Source organism: Microtus ochrogaster, linkage group LG4 (assembly GCF_000317375.1).
Source record: "Microtus ochrogaster isolate Prairie Vole_2 linkage group LG4, MicOch1.0, whole genome shotgun sequence".
In the NCBI taxonomy this organism is placed as follows: Eukaryota; Metazoa; Chordata; class Mammalia; order Rodentia; family Cricetidae; genus Microtus; species Microtus ochrogaster.
The window spans coordinates 41,210,405-41,224,867 of NC_022030.1; the positions used below are offsets into that span (position 1 = coordinate 41,210,405).

At 38.5% G+C, this 14,463-nt stretch overlaps 1 protein-coding gene across 1 annotated transcript in view; it reads right to left on the reverse strand.

Moving 5' to 3' along the window:
- Positions 1-14,463, reverse strand: part of Cps1 (carbamoyl-phosphate synthase 1) — a 109,831-nt gene that overhangs the window by 16,005 nt on the left and 79,363 nt on the right. Inside the window, exons 26-31 of the mRNA XM_005361429.2 lie at positions 12,086-12,280; positions 11,589-11,656; positions 9,945-10,020; positions 6,200-6,277; positions 3,429-3,536; positions 1,580-1,669 (exon numbers count right to left, since the gene is read on the reverse strand). Coding sequence (XP_005361486.1) covers positions 1,580-1,669; positions 3,429-3,536; positions 6,200-6,277; positions 9,945-10,020; positions 11,589-11,656; positions 12,086-12,280 — 615 coding nt within the window. The remainder of the gene's footprint in view (positions 1-1,579; positions 1,670-3,428; positions 3,537-6,199; positions 6,278-9,944; positions 10,021-11,588; positions 11,657-12,085; positions 12,281-14,463) is intronic.

Sequence of the window (14,463 nt, forward strand, 5' to 3'; positions counted from 1 at the left end):
TCAATGGCAAAGATCTGGCTAGCATCCTCTGTCTTTCTTCTCTGGTGGCTCTATGATGTCTCCCTGACTCTGCCTCCTTTCTCCCAACATTCAGTTTAGTTTTCCTCACCTACCTCTATTCAGCACTGGCCCAATACAGTTTCTTTATTCATTTTTTTTCTTTTTTTATTGAAAAAAAATTTCCACCTCCTCCCAGCCACCCATTTCCCTCCCCCTCTTCCTACTTATCTCCCCCTCCCCCCACTCCTCTCCCCCTCCCTCTTCAGTCCAAAGAGCAGTCAGGGTTCCCTGCCCTGTGGAAAGTCCAAGGTCCTCCCCCCTCCATCCAGGTCTAGGAAGGTGAACATCCAAACTAGCTAGGCTCCCACGAAGCCAGAACATGAAGTAGGGTCAAAACCCAGTGCCATTGTCCTTGGCTTCTCATCAGCCCTCATTGTCCGCCATGTTCAGAGAGTCCAGTTTTATCCCATACTCCATCGGGTCCCAGTCCACCTGGCCTTGGTGAGTTCCCAATAGATCAGTCCCACAGTTTTTTTTTTACTCATTAACCAATAAAAGCAATACATATACAGAAGAGCTTCCCACACCACACCACTTTACTGGCCTTAAGTCCTACTTTCCAAGATTCAGTTCCAGCCTTCACTTAGGAAAAAATACTTTCTCTAAACAAAAGGTTGGTGATTAGTATCTCCCAAAATGTACTAGTTATTCATTGTTGTAGATGATCTTATAGCCATATGTAATACCCTCTACCTTCAACCTTCCAAAACCCCAGCTAGTCTATAAACTTCATTCACAATATAAAATTTTTCTTGAAGCTTTTCATTATTTTCTTTAAACAAGACATGATGTTCAAAGATGTATTATATATATATATATATATATGTATGTGTGTGTGTACTCAAATATATGTGCATATATGTATACATGTGTATATATGTTTGTGTGTGCACCTGACAAATAGGATCTTCTTGTTCAACTACAAAGACATTTGCACACCCCTCCAGTAACTACCAAAGCTATTACTATACTTCTAGTTATTTCTGAGTTCATTTTCCTCCCAGTCCATGTTAAGTTATGATGTATCTGAAGTTGGAGAATATGCCTCATACATCACTGTAATCGCCTCTTGACTCCACAGTGATTAGTGAACAGATTTTGGTTACTAATGGTTTGAATAAAATAATGAGAAACAATCTAATTGGCCTAAATTATATTTTGTCTTTCAAGATAAGTTACAAAACAACTTGGTTCTCTAGGTAAGAAGCAAGTCAAACTTCAGCAAAAGCCCTTCTGAATGCACATGCTGCCCACTATAAGATATGCACACATCCATCTGTGCTTCACTGTGGACAGGCACCTTTCAGTATATCGAGTATCTCACAAAGTTGTGACTGACACATCAGTGCCACCAAGAGCCCTAGCCTTCAAACAGGAGGGACATTATACTCTGCGCATGTCATCTCAGACAGGAGCAGCTGCCATGTCACAGAGAGTACCGGGGTGAGGCACAACCCAAGCTGAGCCAACACAATCTAACAACGTCACAAAGTCCTCCAAGATCATTAGGATTTCTTACCAAGACATCATTTCCTTTGACAAGAAACTGGACATTGAATGGCCCAGAGATGGCGAAAGCCTTTGCAATCTTCCGGGTTGCATCCTTCACCTAGGGCAAAAAGGACAATGACACTGTAAAAAAGAGAGCGGTGGAGGTTTAAAGAGAAGCAGAATCCTATCTAGGTGGCCTTAATTTCTCTTTGTAGAAATCTGTGTCTCTATTAACAATGATAGTTAATAGCAATAATGGGTAATATAAGGGGCAAGAAACATAATTTTAAACAAGAGCACCTGTCATCCACAGAGTGCTATCTCTTACAATTGTGTGCTCTGTTCTTACGCTGAAGGCTAAATGAAGTCTTTCATGTCTACTTACTCCAACACCGGAAACTGCAGTTCAAACCATACATCAATCTAATGGCCTACCTGCTGAGAAGGGCAGGCTCCCAAAATGCATGGCCCTGCAAAGCGGCCAGGGATATTGATTTCATGTAGCTTTTCTGTTACCCTAAACTCTATGAGGGTAGATATTGTGGTCAGAAAGGAATAGTGCTTGCCTACAGGAGGCGTTGTATATCTATATGTCACAGACTGGAACCCCTATACCTAGCAAGAAACAGGCTCCCTGTCAAGAGAGGCAATGATGACAGTAAGCAAAAACTCCCAACTCATCACAGGTACAGAAGTGGGTCAGCAACTTAACTGGGTATGAAAGGAAGCACAGTCTACAACAGTGCTATACACCCCTCCTCATACTAATACCCTCACACTGTGGTGACTTCAAAACATAAAATTCTTTTCATTTATACTTCCTAACTGTGGTTTTGTTACTGTTATGAATCATAAGCAAATATCTGTGTTTTCTAATGGCTTTAGGTGACCCCTGCAAAATGGTCATTTGACCTTTAAGGGAGTCATAACCCACAAATTGAGACCCACTTGTCTGTGGCATGTCCACTCTGAGAGACTTAAGAAAATCTTGGATTTGTGCTTATTTACCCTAACATGAGAAAATGAATCATAGTTTAAATCTAGGGTTTTTTTTTAACTTCTATGCTGTTGTTATTGCAAAGCGTTCTACTACCTCTATATTCTAGAGCAAAAATCTTCAGAATACACTCAAAGTAAATGTACAGGCCACCATAAATTCTTATGGCAGGATAGCAGGAAAAAAATCTAATAAAGGCCAAGTCAACTTGACCTCCTTAGAGTTCTCAAGAGTGACTTAAAATAGCAAGAGGTACATGTCTACCTTGCCACACATATGGGATGCTGAGACAGTCATATTGGATAGCTCTTTAAAGAAACTGCTCTCAAAGTGTGGTCAAGAGCAATATCCCCAAGTTCCAGCTTGGAGTGGAACGCAGAGTGAAGAGTGAAAGTTCAGCTTCCCGAGGTTCCCAAGTGGCTGCTGCACACTTTCTTCTATACTCCTCAACAGTATCCCTTTTGGTTGCTCTTAACAAGTACCTCTCAGCTATCAGACTCACCCATCGGATCCAGTCTCTCAACATGGTCCCGAGACTCGCAGTAATCGTAACTATAAGAGACTTGCTAAAAATAAATCTCAGAGAGGTTTCCAGAAACTTATAGTGGAGGCAGGTATTTTAGGACGTATTTCACCTGGACATTCTAAATGTATATTAAAGGTTGCAGTACCACATAACCAATCAGGTTCTAGTCACAGTGAAAGAGATCATTCCTAAGACACTCAGCTGGTCAAGAGCAAGGATGTTCCTGATTAAATCTAACCTGAATTATGCCTTACATCACTACCTAGTGTTTTTAAACCTAAGGGTTTTTCTATAGCTGTGGTGGTGGTTTTATCTTTTGCTCTTTCCTTTCTGTTTCCATTTATAAATGATGACCTTTTCAATGGCTCCTTGGCTGATGGTTTGTGTAGGTAGCATCAAAGTGGCATCCCCTGAGTGGACACCTGCATCTTCAACGTGTTCAGAGATGGCATGGGAGATGACCTGTCAAAAGAAGATTTTTTTACAAAGTTGTCAGAACTTATTTCCATGCACTGCTCCATCACCTACCTCCTTTGATGTTTAACCAGTTCTGGCACCACTAGTAAATTACTCTGCCAAATTCCCATTAAGAGCAGGGAAAAGAGTTTCTCCATTGTCTGCGCCTCAGTGGAAGGTGACAAGTATCCTCTCCAGGAAAAATGGAGGGACAGAGACTGTTTCTTTCTCTTCCACTGATTGCCAACATTGTAAACAGAAGGAGACTAAGTCAACTCACACCGACAAGGGAGGATAAGACATGAAACTACAGTGGAATCAGCTTTATCTTTCAGACACCAGGAAAGAAAAGAAGAAAGGTGAATTCTAGTGAGGCGAACAACGCCATATATCACACATCACACACCTACAAATGTTGGTGGTTTAGAAAGAAAGATTGAAGATTTGATGCCCAGATCTTTAAAGTGAAGTTTGAGAGACAAGAAAATATTCTTGCCCTTTTCTATAGTAAGGAAACAAAGGGAATGTAAGGATGAATGACCAAGATTGTGTCGCTAGTGAGACTGAGAGGAACTTGAACCCTTGACCGTCAGATTCTCAAGTCTATAACCTCAATCACTTTTGTCTATATGTTAATAAGATACATTGCTCAGGAACTTATGAGGCTTAGTATGAGGCAATAATTCCTTGGCTGTATAAGACTGTTATAAAGCACATAGATTTATTTACGCATCATATTTATAAATGGCTTAAATCAGAATGGCACTGAGTTTCCATTCTTCTGATGTGACTTTTGAGCTCTGGGACCTAGACAAGGCTTCATGTCATTGGTTTCTAATGAAAGGAGACTAACAAGGGTGTTTATCTACACAGAAGAATTGTAAAGCAAAAACTGCATATAAATGAGCACATGTCTGTGCATTTTTGTATGTATAAGTCTATGTGGGAGAGTTTATGTGTGTTTATGTATGTGAGTATGGGAGTGTGAATGCATGGACTCACAAGTATGCTAGAGAGAGAGAGAGAGAGTGTGTGTGTGTGTGTGTGTGTGTTTGTGTGTGTGTGTGTGTGTGTGTGTATTATCTAGGAATCTAGGAAACAGAAGTAATCGTGAGCATCACAATAAACCAGAGTGATATGCCCATATCAGGGAATAAATTTTGAAATTGTGTGAGTACGCTTGAAACATTTTCAAAAAACAGATATGGGACAATGTGCAATGGATTGCAGGTGAAAACTTAACACACATCCCAGAAATCTAGAACAAATCCACGGCAATGAGCCAGCATGGGCTGCAATGGCAGCACATATCTGAACAAGAACACGCATCTCCAGGTCAGTCCTCATCCTCCATTTCCATAGATGTACAATCACATTCCAATTGCTTTTCATTTCTACCTTCAAATATTAAAAGTGGAAAGAAAAAGAAATTTGTTCTATGATCTAAAACAGGAGATTAGGAATGAGAGGTCTAGGAAGGAAAAGATTATCTCAAGACAGATGATGTGTGAGATGCTCTTCCTCAAACAAAAAGTAGACTCCACTATGGAACCTAAGAGTTCTGAGGGTGTAGCTCAGGGGCACAGCACATGCCTATCATCTTCAAGTCCCAGGATCCCTCCCAGTGCTGAATTCACATGAAGGCAAAAGCCATATGTAATCTTACAGGAATTTGTACCCTGAGTCAACAATGAGTTAAAAGAACCAGATGAATATCCTCTGAAGATGTTGCAGCAAAAATTTCTGTCCTTTAAGATAGGGGATTGGAAACAGTATCTCGGAATGCTTCAAATCAGGACTAAAAGATTCTGTGGTTGGTAGAAATAATCATGAGTTTAAAAGAAAATAAGTAAACTCTATTCTGAACTGCCGATCTGTTAGGGGGGAAAGATTTGATATATTTGGCAGTGTTTTGAATTATTTGCAAAACAAAAGATGAAGGCCAATTTTTTACTTTATCCTTGAAGCAAATAAAATGACATGCCCTCTCTAAAACATAAAGTATTACATTTCAAGATAAATCACAAATGCTTTGTTAAGGCAACCAGCAAATTCAAGCGAAGCACCCTTCCAGTTCCCCTTCTCCTTGACGCCAGAGTCGTCACCATTGCAGCCATTCCAGATGTGATGTGGTGAGCTAACTTTATGTTATTGTCCCGCCTACACAGTTCTGTGCGGTTGCCTTTAACCCAGTGAGAAGGAGCGGGATAGTGGGAAATAAGAAGAAAAACCAGAGATTCAATTAGACGTTTCAGAAAGCAAAGCATCCAGGTGTTTTTATAACACTCGCTGAAACATGAAAGGAATGCCACAGACAAAAGAAAATGAGAATGAAAGATCTATTCAAAAAGAATGATGAGTATGGGATGGTAATTGATTCTGAATATCATCAAAGAAAAATGCTAACAGTTCAAAATTCTAGGAAGAGATATCCATGACACTCCCATTCACTCTTCAGAGACTTTGAGAAGAGCATTTTAGGGTTGGTTTTTTTGTTGTTGTTGTTAGTGAGGTGGGAGTATTGTAATGTTTGCTGTAGTAGAAATTGTTTTGATTGAACGGCTTCCCCACCATGTCCAGACATTAGGACTTTCAGAAACTGTGAATTCTAACCTGTGATTGTTTCAGGTGGGAAAATAAAGATAGGAAAAGTGAGAGAAAGTACAAACCCGTCCTTCTTTGCCAACTGCATCCATCTCCACTTCCCGGGCACCCTCGACAAACTTAGTCAGCACCACCGGGTGTTCCTGCCAACAACAAACAAACAAACAGAAGCAAAACCTTGAGCACAAATTCCATGTATAATATCAGGTAGCTGTGCAGCTTAAGTAAATAACAAGGCAGTACTTGCGGAAAACTTAAGGCCAAACATACAACAGGCGCTCATTAGCTGGTCTGTTTTGTAAGAATAAGGTCATGGTCTGCTTACAGTAGGAGCAAGTGTTTCTCTCATCGATGAGGGCTCAGCCATGTAAAAATGAATCCTGAAATCCCAAACGTTGGCTTCGGAGCCAGTTTGAGAGTAGTCTATGGATGAGATAAATATGACGTCCTTCCCTTCTCTCAGAACCATGGATGTACATCCCCTTATCCTATACCTGTAGATTAGTGTTGGGTCAGATTCTTCCTGTCCTCACTTCTTTTTGCAAATGCTACAACTTCCTAGTCAAAATGTGAATTAAATGTGTAAGAAATGAGAATAAGGTTAAAGGAGAATAAGAACACTCAATTTGATATCTTATTTTTAGAGGATAGAAATGGCAACTGGATAGCAAATCAAATCTATTTTTTATTACATTATAACATGTGCTTATTTTGGCAGTGCTCTGGACTACTTTTCAAACTTGAATTACTACCTGTATGCAGTGCCCCGGACAATGTTGAGGTGCCTCTCCATACACAGACTGGCATATTTCCTCCCAGCTAAATGAGAAGGATCCCTGATGATCTTGCCAATCAATGTGTCTCCTCCCCTATGCTCTGGAATTCTGAACCACGTGTTACATGCACCTGTCTCCATTGCTTATCTTCCCTGTGTATCATCTTTCATGTTTCAGCTCTGCTTCAAAACACCTAGGCCAGGTGCTACTTTCTTGAAGATTTCTCTAAGCCCTTTCTGGCCACTATGCTATAATTCTTTGTCTTCTCCATGTGGTAAATTTAACGTATTTCCTTGAACACTGTAAATAGAATTTAAATTTTAAAATACATTTTCATGTTTCTTTCCCAGGGTCCCTCATTATTCCTTATGTTACACTAAGCCCTAGAATGCTGATACCCAGCTAGCGTCCATCTTAGCTGTTCCTTTCTTCTGTACTTGCCATCAGTGAATACCCCCATTTCCAAAGTCTCACTTTAAAGGATAGCTATTAATTTCAAAGTCAACTCTTATATCTCTATGTAAACTGTGTCTACTCATCTTCTTTCCTTTAAATTTTATCTTATTTTAATCATGTGTTTATGGGTGTGGGTCTATGTGTGGGTATGTGCATATAATTTCATGCTTTTGGAGACCGGAGGTGATGGGTCCCTCTGAAACTTTCCAACTCAGATGCTGGAAACCAAACTCAAGTATTCGTGAAGAGCATTATATATAATCTTATCACCAAGCCATCTCTCCAGCCCCACTAACCCATCTCCTCATCCTCAGTTCTAAACACACACAGCCCTCTGCCTTCACATAATCTCCATTAGAATTTCTCTCAGGCTGCCCCATTCAAATTGTCTGACATGAAGTACATCTCTTGCACAAAACTGTCTCATTCTCTGACAGTTTTCTCTCGGTCACGTCACTGGGTCAGAAACTCTGGTCATTCTCATCACCTTCCAGCCTTCCCCTCTGCCTAGGCACCAATTCCCCTCAGTGAATACCTGCAGCATTATTCTCCATGGTATTCCAGACCACTGCCACCTCCATCTGTACTGATGCAGTAGCTCACTAACCCTTCTCCTTAAATTTGGTTTTTCTCTGTCATGCATCCTTTCTGTGCTACTAGTACAGGCAGTGCTAGATATGTCCTAGATATGCAATTAATGTTTTATCAGTTTCTAGAAACCCTATGGTCTTTCTCACATTCAAACTGTTATGTATGCTGTATCTTTCTTTCTACTCACACAACAGACTTCCTCAGACATTAGCTCTAAAATGCCTCCTCAAGAATTGAACATCAAAATTTATGCAGTCTCCCTCAGCATCCCACCTTTTCTCATTGCAATGCTTGTATCTAATTATTATTATTTCATGCTTTGATGTTACAAGCAAAGAAATTGTATTAATGTAGATACTGCATGTGAGTGTATACATAGAAATGTGATATACATATTCCTATATATTCAAACTCACAGAGATAAATAAATACAGATGAATTATTTGATTGTCTTTTCATGAGTATTTCCTTTGGTAGTTGAAAACAAAACATTATCTTTTAGCTACTATATATGAATTGCTAAACAAATAAAGAAACAATGTATAGTATTAATTTTACTCTATATTGAATCGAATACTACGGGTTCTGTTGTAGCATGATGGAGAGCCTTGAACTAGAATATATCCCATAAGGACATCTCTATTACAAAACTGTGACCCTGTGTAGGTTCATCTGACATGTTGACAGAAACATAAAATTAATTCCACTGAGTGGAAGTCCTTTGAGGCTAAAATGTGTCTGGCAGAGAAAAAAAAGGAGCGAACCTTATCCCATTCCTCTATTGGATGCAGTTGCTGGCCTTTCTAAAAAGGCACATGGCATGATCTTGGGCAGAGAATAAAGTGTAAAAGTTAGTAACTGACCCATTACAGAGATGTCCTCCAGTAACTGGCGTCCATACCAACGTAAGTTCTAACCCCATTGGTTTCCTCTCTTTAGACTTTTTACTTTCTCGCTCATTATCTCTCTCCACATTCCCCATGACCGAGCATCCCTGATGAACAACTATCATATGAGAAAGGGGGAGAAAGGGGTCCAGGTCCTTATGTTCAGAGCAATCTATGCTCTTTTCCCACTTTGAAATGCCTCTGACTTCATTCTTCAGCTCCCTTCAAATTCCACTTGCCTAACATCAAACTCCCCTCTGAATTGTTCTTTTTTTTAAACCCCAACTAGCCCTTGAAAGCTTTTTAAAGGAAAACATTACTTTCATCCTCCACGGTGCGAGGTCTGCAAATCAATAACCCTGCTGGGTAAATCTTAAATGGAGCACACTCAGGTAACGCCAAAGGAGGAAGTAAAAGCTTGGGGCAGTTAAGAAAGGTGTCTAAGTCACCACAAAATTATAAACATTTTTATTAACTCACAGATGCAGTGTGTTAGAATGGAAAAAGAAATCAATAGGTGAACAAGGGGACTGACTAATAAAGTTGCATGATTAAGACCTATCCCCGTTCCTCCCCAACTTGCTATTTGGTCATGGTATATAAAAACCATAATTAAGCAATAAAAACCATAATTAAGACAACACAAAATAAAAATAAGTATTTTAAACAATAAAATAAAGACCGATCCCCAGGTATGAGAATTAAAAGCCAAGAAAGCTTTCACCAAATAATAACAAATGTGTCCGGATAGTCCTGAAACTGGGAGTCCCTGGAATAACCTGACCAGCATGGAACTGACGAGAAGGATAAAATACTTATTAAGCATCCAGCATGGGTACTTATCCATAGACACCCCAGAATCTCCAGACAAATTAATCTGGGTGATCTGAGATGTACAAGTCTTCCATCTACTAATTCTAAGAATTGATCATCACCTAACGCCTTTTCTTCCTTTTCAGTTTTTCCTGCTCACATATAAGAAACTAGTACATAGGTAGAAGGAGAATGGAAGGTGGCCCTAGCAACTTTGTGTGAAAACAATCTGCATCGAAAACTAGGTACCAATTGGTGAGAGTCAGTGAGGGGAAATGGAACACTACCTGAGAGACTCGGGTGGCCTCCTCAAGAAATTTTTTCATCTCATCCTCAGAGAATACCACGTTCATGGCAGATCCACTGGGAAAGGGGAAGGGAAAAGCAAGTGAGTTTTCTTTACCATTTCAGAAGTAAAGTATATTACATTTGATTGAACAATTCCAAGCAATGTCTTGTTCCAATACAGTAGAATAAAAAGAGTATTTTTCTTCTAAACTGAGTTTTATTCCCCATAATCACAAGGTCAACAAATCAAAGTAAAAAGTTGAAAAACTTAGGTGTGAGCCCCCCAAAAATCCGGCTACTCCCAGCAATTGACTAGCCTCAGAATTACACTGTTGGATTCGCAGCTCAGTGCTTTGCTAGTTCCAGGTGGATCTTAAGGGTTAAGAGGACTCAGTCAAGAACATAATTTTTCTCACCCTGTTTCCTCAGTGTTTGTTATCAACAGCTAATCTTAGCATATTAGCACTCTGCAAGGCAGGTCATTTTTTAGTCTCTATAACAATAGAACCCATTCTCAAGTAACATTTACAAAAACGATATGCAATCTCTGACAGAAATGTATTCAACTGTGTCCTTCCTTCTAAATACCTGAGAAATAATGCTATCTTAAGTAGATTTATTCTGTATTTTGACACATTCAAAATGAGATAAGAAAGTAGGAAAGAAGCATTGGAGTAGGGAAGAAAGATTACTTCCCTCTTCTTTTAAAAGGTAATATTTTCTTTATCTTTTCTAATTACTATAAAGCTCTGCATGAAGCAATTGCTTTATGGCTTCTGAGGGGGTTGCGAAAACAATGAAACTGTGGTCTTGGAGCACAGGAAAGTGGAAGACAGATATAACGGGCAATATTCAAAGACTTGTTTTCAGCCCTCTTTAAACACATCCCTGTTGTTTAAACTGAATTACATTAATTCTTCAAAGTAGTATTATTAGACTGGTTTACACAAAATGTCATTTCAATAAAAGGGCACGTTTCCTCTTCTTTTGAAATTTTTCATTATTTTAAAGGATCCCATCTCAAATTCCATTCACACTTCCAAATTGTGCACAGCAAATTGTGTTTCTCTTATTATCCCTTGTTCAGAGAAGTGATTCCTTACATGTGGGAACATCTGAAGAGACTACGTGATAATTCACAACGCCCCCTTTGATGATGGAGCTTAGTTTCAACGTTTAATATGAAAGATCCTCGCTGCCCATGTTCCTCGCCATCACAATTTAACTACTACAGAAATCTGAACTCAAAAACTCAAAAAATTCAAAACAAAGACACTGTCCAAAGGAGCTGATGATAGTTCAAAAGATGTTATCATTTCTGACTACCAAAAAATAGACGATGCTGAAAGATCCTTGTTTGTGTTTTAATATTTTCTCTATAAAACCATCCCTCTTTAGTTTGTCAAGGAAATACTGTTAGCTGTGTTGTTATTAGATGAGGATGGTAGTGTTTCCATTACCAGTCTCTGAAGAAAAGTTAAGCTGCAAAACTGAACATTGATCCTTAAACTTCATGTGTTGCTTTAGAGATTGTGGCTGGATTAACAAATAACTGCACACCAAACCCTAGTGTTCTTAGCATGCAGCATGCATTTCTGTAGCTCCCAGATTTTGAACCATTGTTCTGGAAAACAGTATATTACCTCAAAACATAGGAAGGTCTCAGTAAGCAGGGATAGCCCACAGAGTTTGCAAATTCCAGTGCTTCGTTCTAATTCATAGAGGGGAAAAAAACAACACAAAGGGTATGAATAGTTTAAAATATGCAATAAAAATGCAGACTTGTATCATTAGATCAAGGGGTAACCTAACTCTTTTTATTCCTCCTCTCAAAAGACTCCATTAAAATGTAAATTGGACACTGAGATACATAAAATTCCTAGTTTCTCATTCTAAATATCAAATCTAGTTCAAAAATAGTTTGAACTTCTTCTCATTGTCTGAATCTTAATGAGAATGCTGCTGTCTATTTATAATCAGCATTTAAGTGCAATCATGGAAACACAGCTACTTTACAGTAAATTCACTAAGCACAGTGCACATTCCAGCTGCCCTCTAGTTAACTTTGCTAGTAGTTAACATTCAGGTTCTGACTCTTAAAAAGAGAACATTACAATGAGACTCTTGTTCCTCTCCTTACCAATGTGTTAACAGCTTTCCAGGGAGCCTGGGCCACCTTTAGCTCATCCAAGACAGCTGAGAAGATGGAGCGGTCCTCAGCCCTATCGATCTGCAGAGGGCTTGTGCCCATGATCTTGACACCATTCTTGTATAAGGGGACTGCCAAGTTGTTTGGAATCTGGCCTCCGACTGATATGATGCAGCCATTACATGCCTGGAGGAGACAATTCACAGTATCAACCAGTGGAGTAACCTGAACAGGAATGGACGGCTGTGCTAATAATATCGATAGTATTTCACAATGCCAAGATTTCCATCCTGTTTGCCAGGGCAGAAGAACATTAGATTTTAACACAATGGATAAGTGTAACTTCGTTTGACTTTGCAGATATTTGCAGCCTAAAATCCATACAAAAGTTCCACAGAACTACATATGAATATCACTTGAGACATATACATGGACATTTTTAATCCAATGAATGAACTGTATCATATACTAGTCACTATAATCCAAGAGAACTAATAATCTATGATAATCCATGATTTCCTGGGATACTCTTGTCTTTCCCTAAATACCTATTTTCCCAGTTGCGTTTTTACTCAGAGTTCTTCCAACGTGTCCTGGAGAATAAAGCTCACACTCCTACCATCTAATATTTCCAATCTTACTCATCATTGGCCCCCTCAACACAGTAAGAATACTTGATTCATTATCTACAACTATGTATGCTCCCATTAACAAATTCTTTACACCATCAAAACCTCTCGGGTCATTGTTCTTATCCCTTTATTCCCTCAGTTATCTAGCCTCTAACCAACTCTATGTCTACGTTCATCTATTTCTCACCTCCGCTCTGACATCCCAAATATCATCTCTTTTCTTTGACTAATATCTTGGCATCTCTTCCCTGTACTCAACAGAGCAATATATATAAATATAGATATAGATGATATAGATATAGATATAGATATAGAGAGAGAGACTTGGTCTTCAGTGAGCCTCAGTTTCTTTAGCTATACAATAGTGTTGGTAGCAATCACCCCATGAGGATACTATAAAGACCAAATAGATGTTTCAGAATACACGGTTAAGGGCTAAGTAAAGAATAGTAACTTCTATCTTATTCTTTCCTTGGAAGTTGTTAATTTCTTGGAAAAAGAGAAAGGAGTTTAATAAAAAAAATTTAAATATTGATAAATTTATTCAAACGATTTTGTTCAACTTTAAACTATACTTTAGTCAAAATGGATCCCATTTTTAATTTCTTTGAAGTCCTTCACATGTGAGAACATGTTGGTTGAGCAAAGCCAACTTAGAACCATTTCACAGAAGACGCCAGCCTTCTCAACCTGTGAGTCACAACCCCTTTGGGAGTTGAATATCCCTTTCACAGGTGGTACATCTCAGATACTCTGTAAATTAGATATTTGCATAACAATAAGCAACAATAGCAAAATTAAAATCCTGAAGTAGTTGGATGGTTGGGTCTTTGTAACATGAGGAATGGTATTAAAAAGTGGCAGCATTTGGAAAGTGGACACCCAGTGTCTTTGATTGTTCCTAACTCTAAGTACAGGAATTGTAGATATATCCATAGAAATAGAATCCTGGCATTCCTCACAGGTTAGCCATCCTCATTTTCATGTAATATCCTGGAAAATAATTCTCTAAAGTTAAGATTGTGCCTCACATATTTATACATTATTTAGTGCCAAAACAATCCAATAGGCTCTCTAAGTCCACTGCACGGAGGACTGAACCAAGACCATGAAGCATGAGAGACAGACATGTTACACTTAGCTGCCTCTGCAGCCCCTCAACTTTAGTTTCAGCTTCACTTCCTACATCAAAACCCAATTTCCCTAAGTTAAGGTAACATGAGGACATTTCTAAACATTATCGAAGCTATAATCACACCAGAAATTTATTTTAAATCCCTAACAAATTAAAAGAAAATACTTCAAATTTATTTGAGAACATTTTAATTTCTTCTAACCATTAATCATTTTGGTCAGTACTGATTAAATGCTGTAATTCAGGCACAATGCAAAATGAGAAAATGTAACTTATTAATAGAAATAGTTTTTGCTTAATTAAAAATGGTCTTGATTCCTATAATTTCATGAGTTATCTCCAATTTACAAAATTATACTGTATATACCAATGAGAAATATTACACCTTATATTTTGATACTTTTAATTTTAGATAACATAGTACACTTAATGCAGAACATTGGCATCATATTTAACTACAACTACACCAAATTCTAAAAATGAATTTTGTTTAAAGTCTTTCTTATTCTATTGTGCATTGTTCATTACTAACTAATGTTTGTAATTCATTCATTTAACTTTCATATTACAGAAGTACCATTGTCTAACTAGACCTATAATGC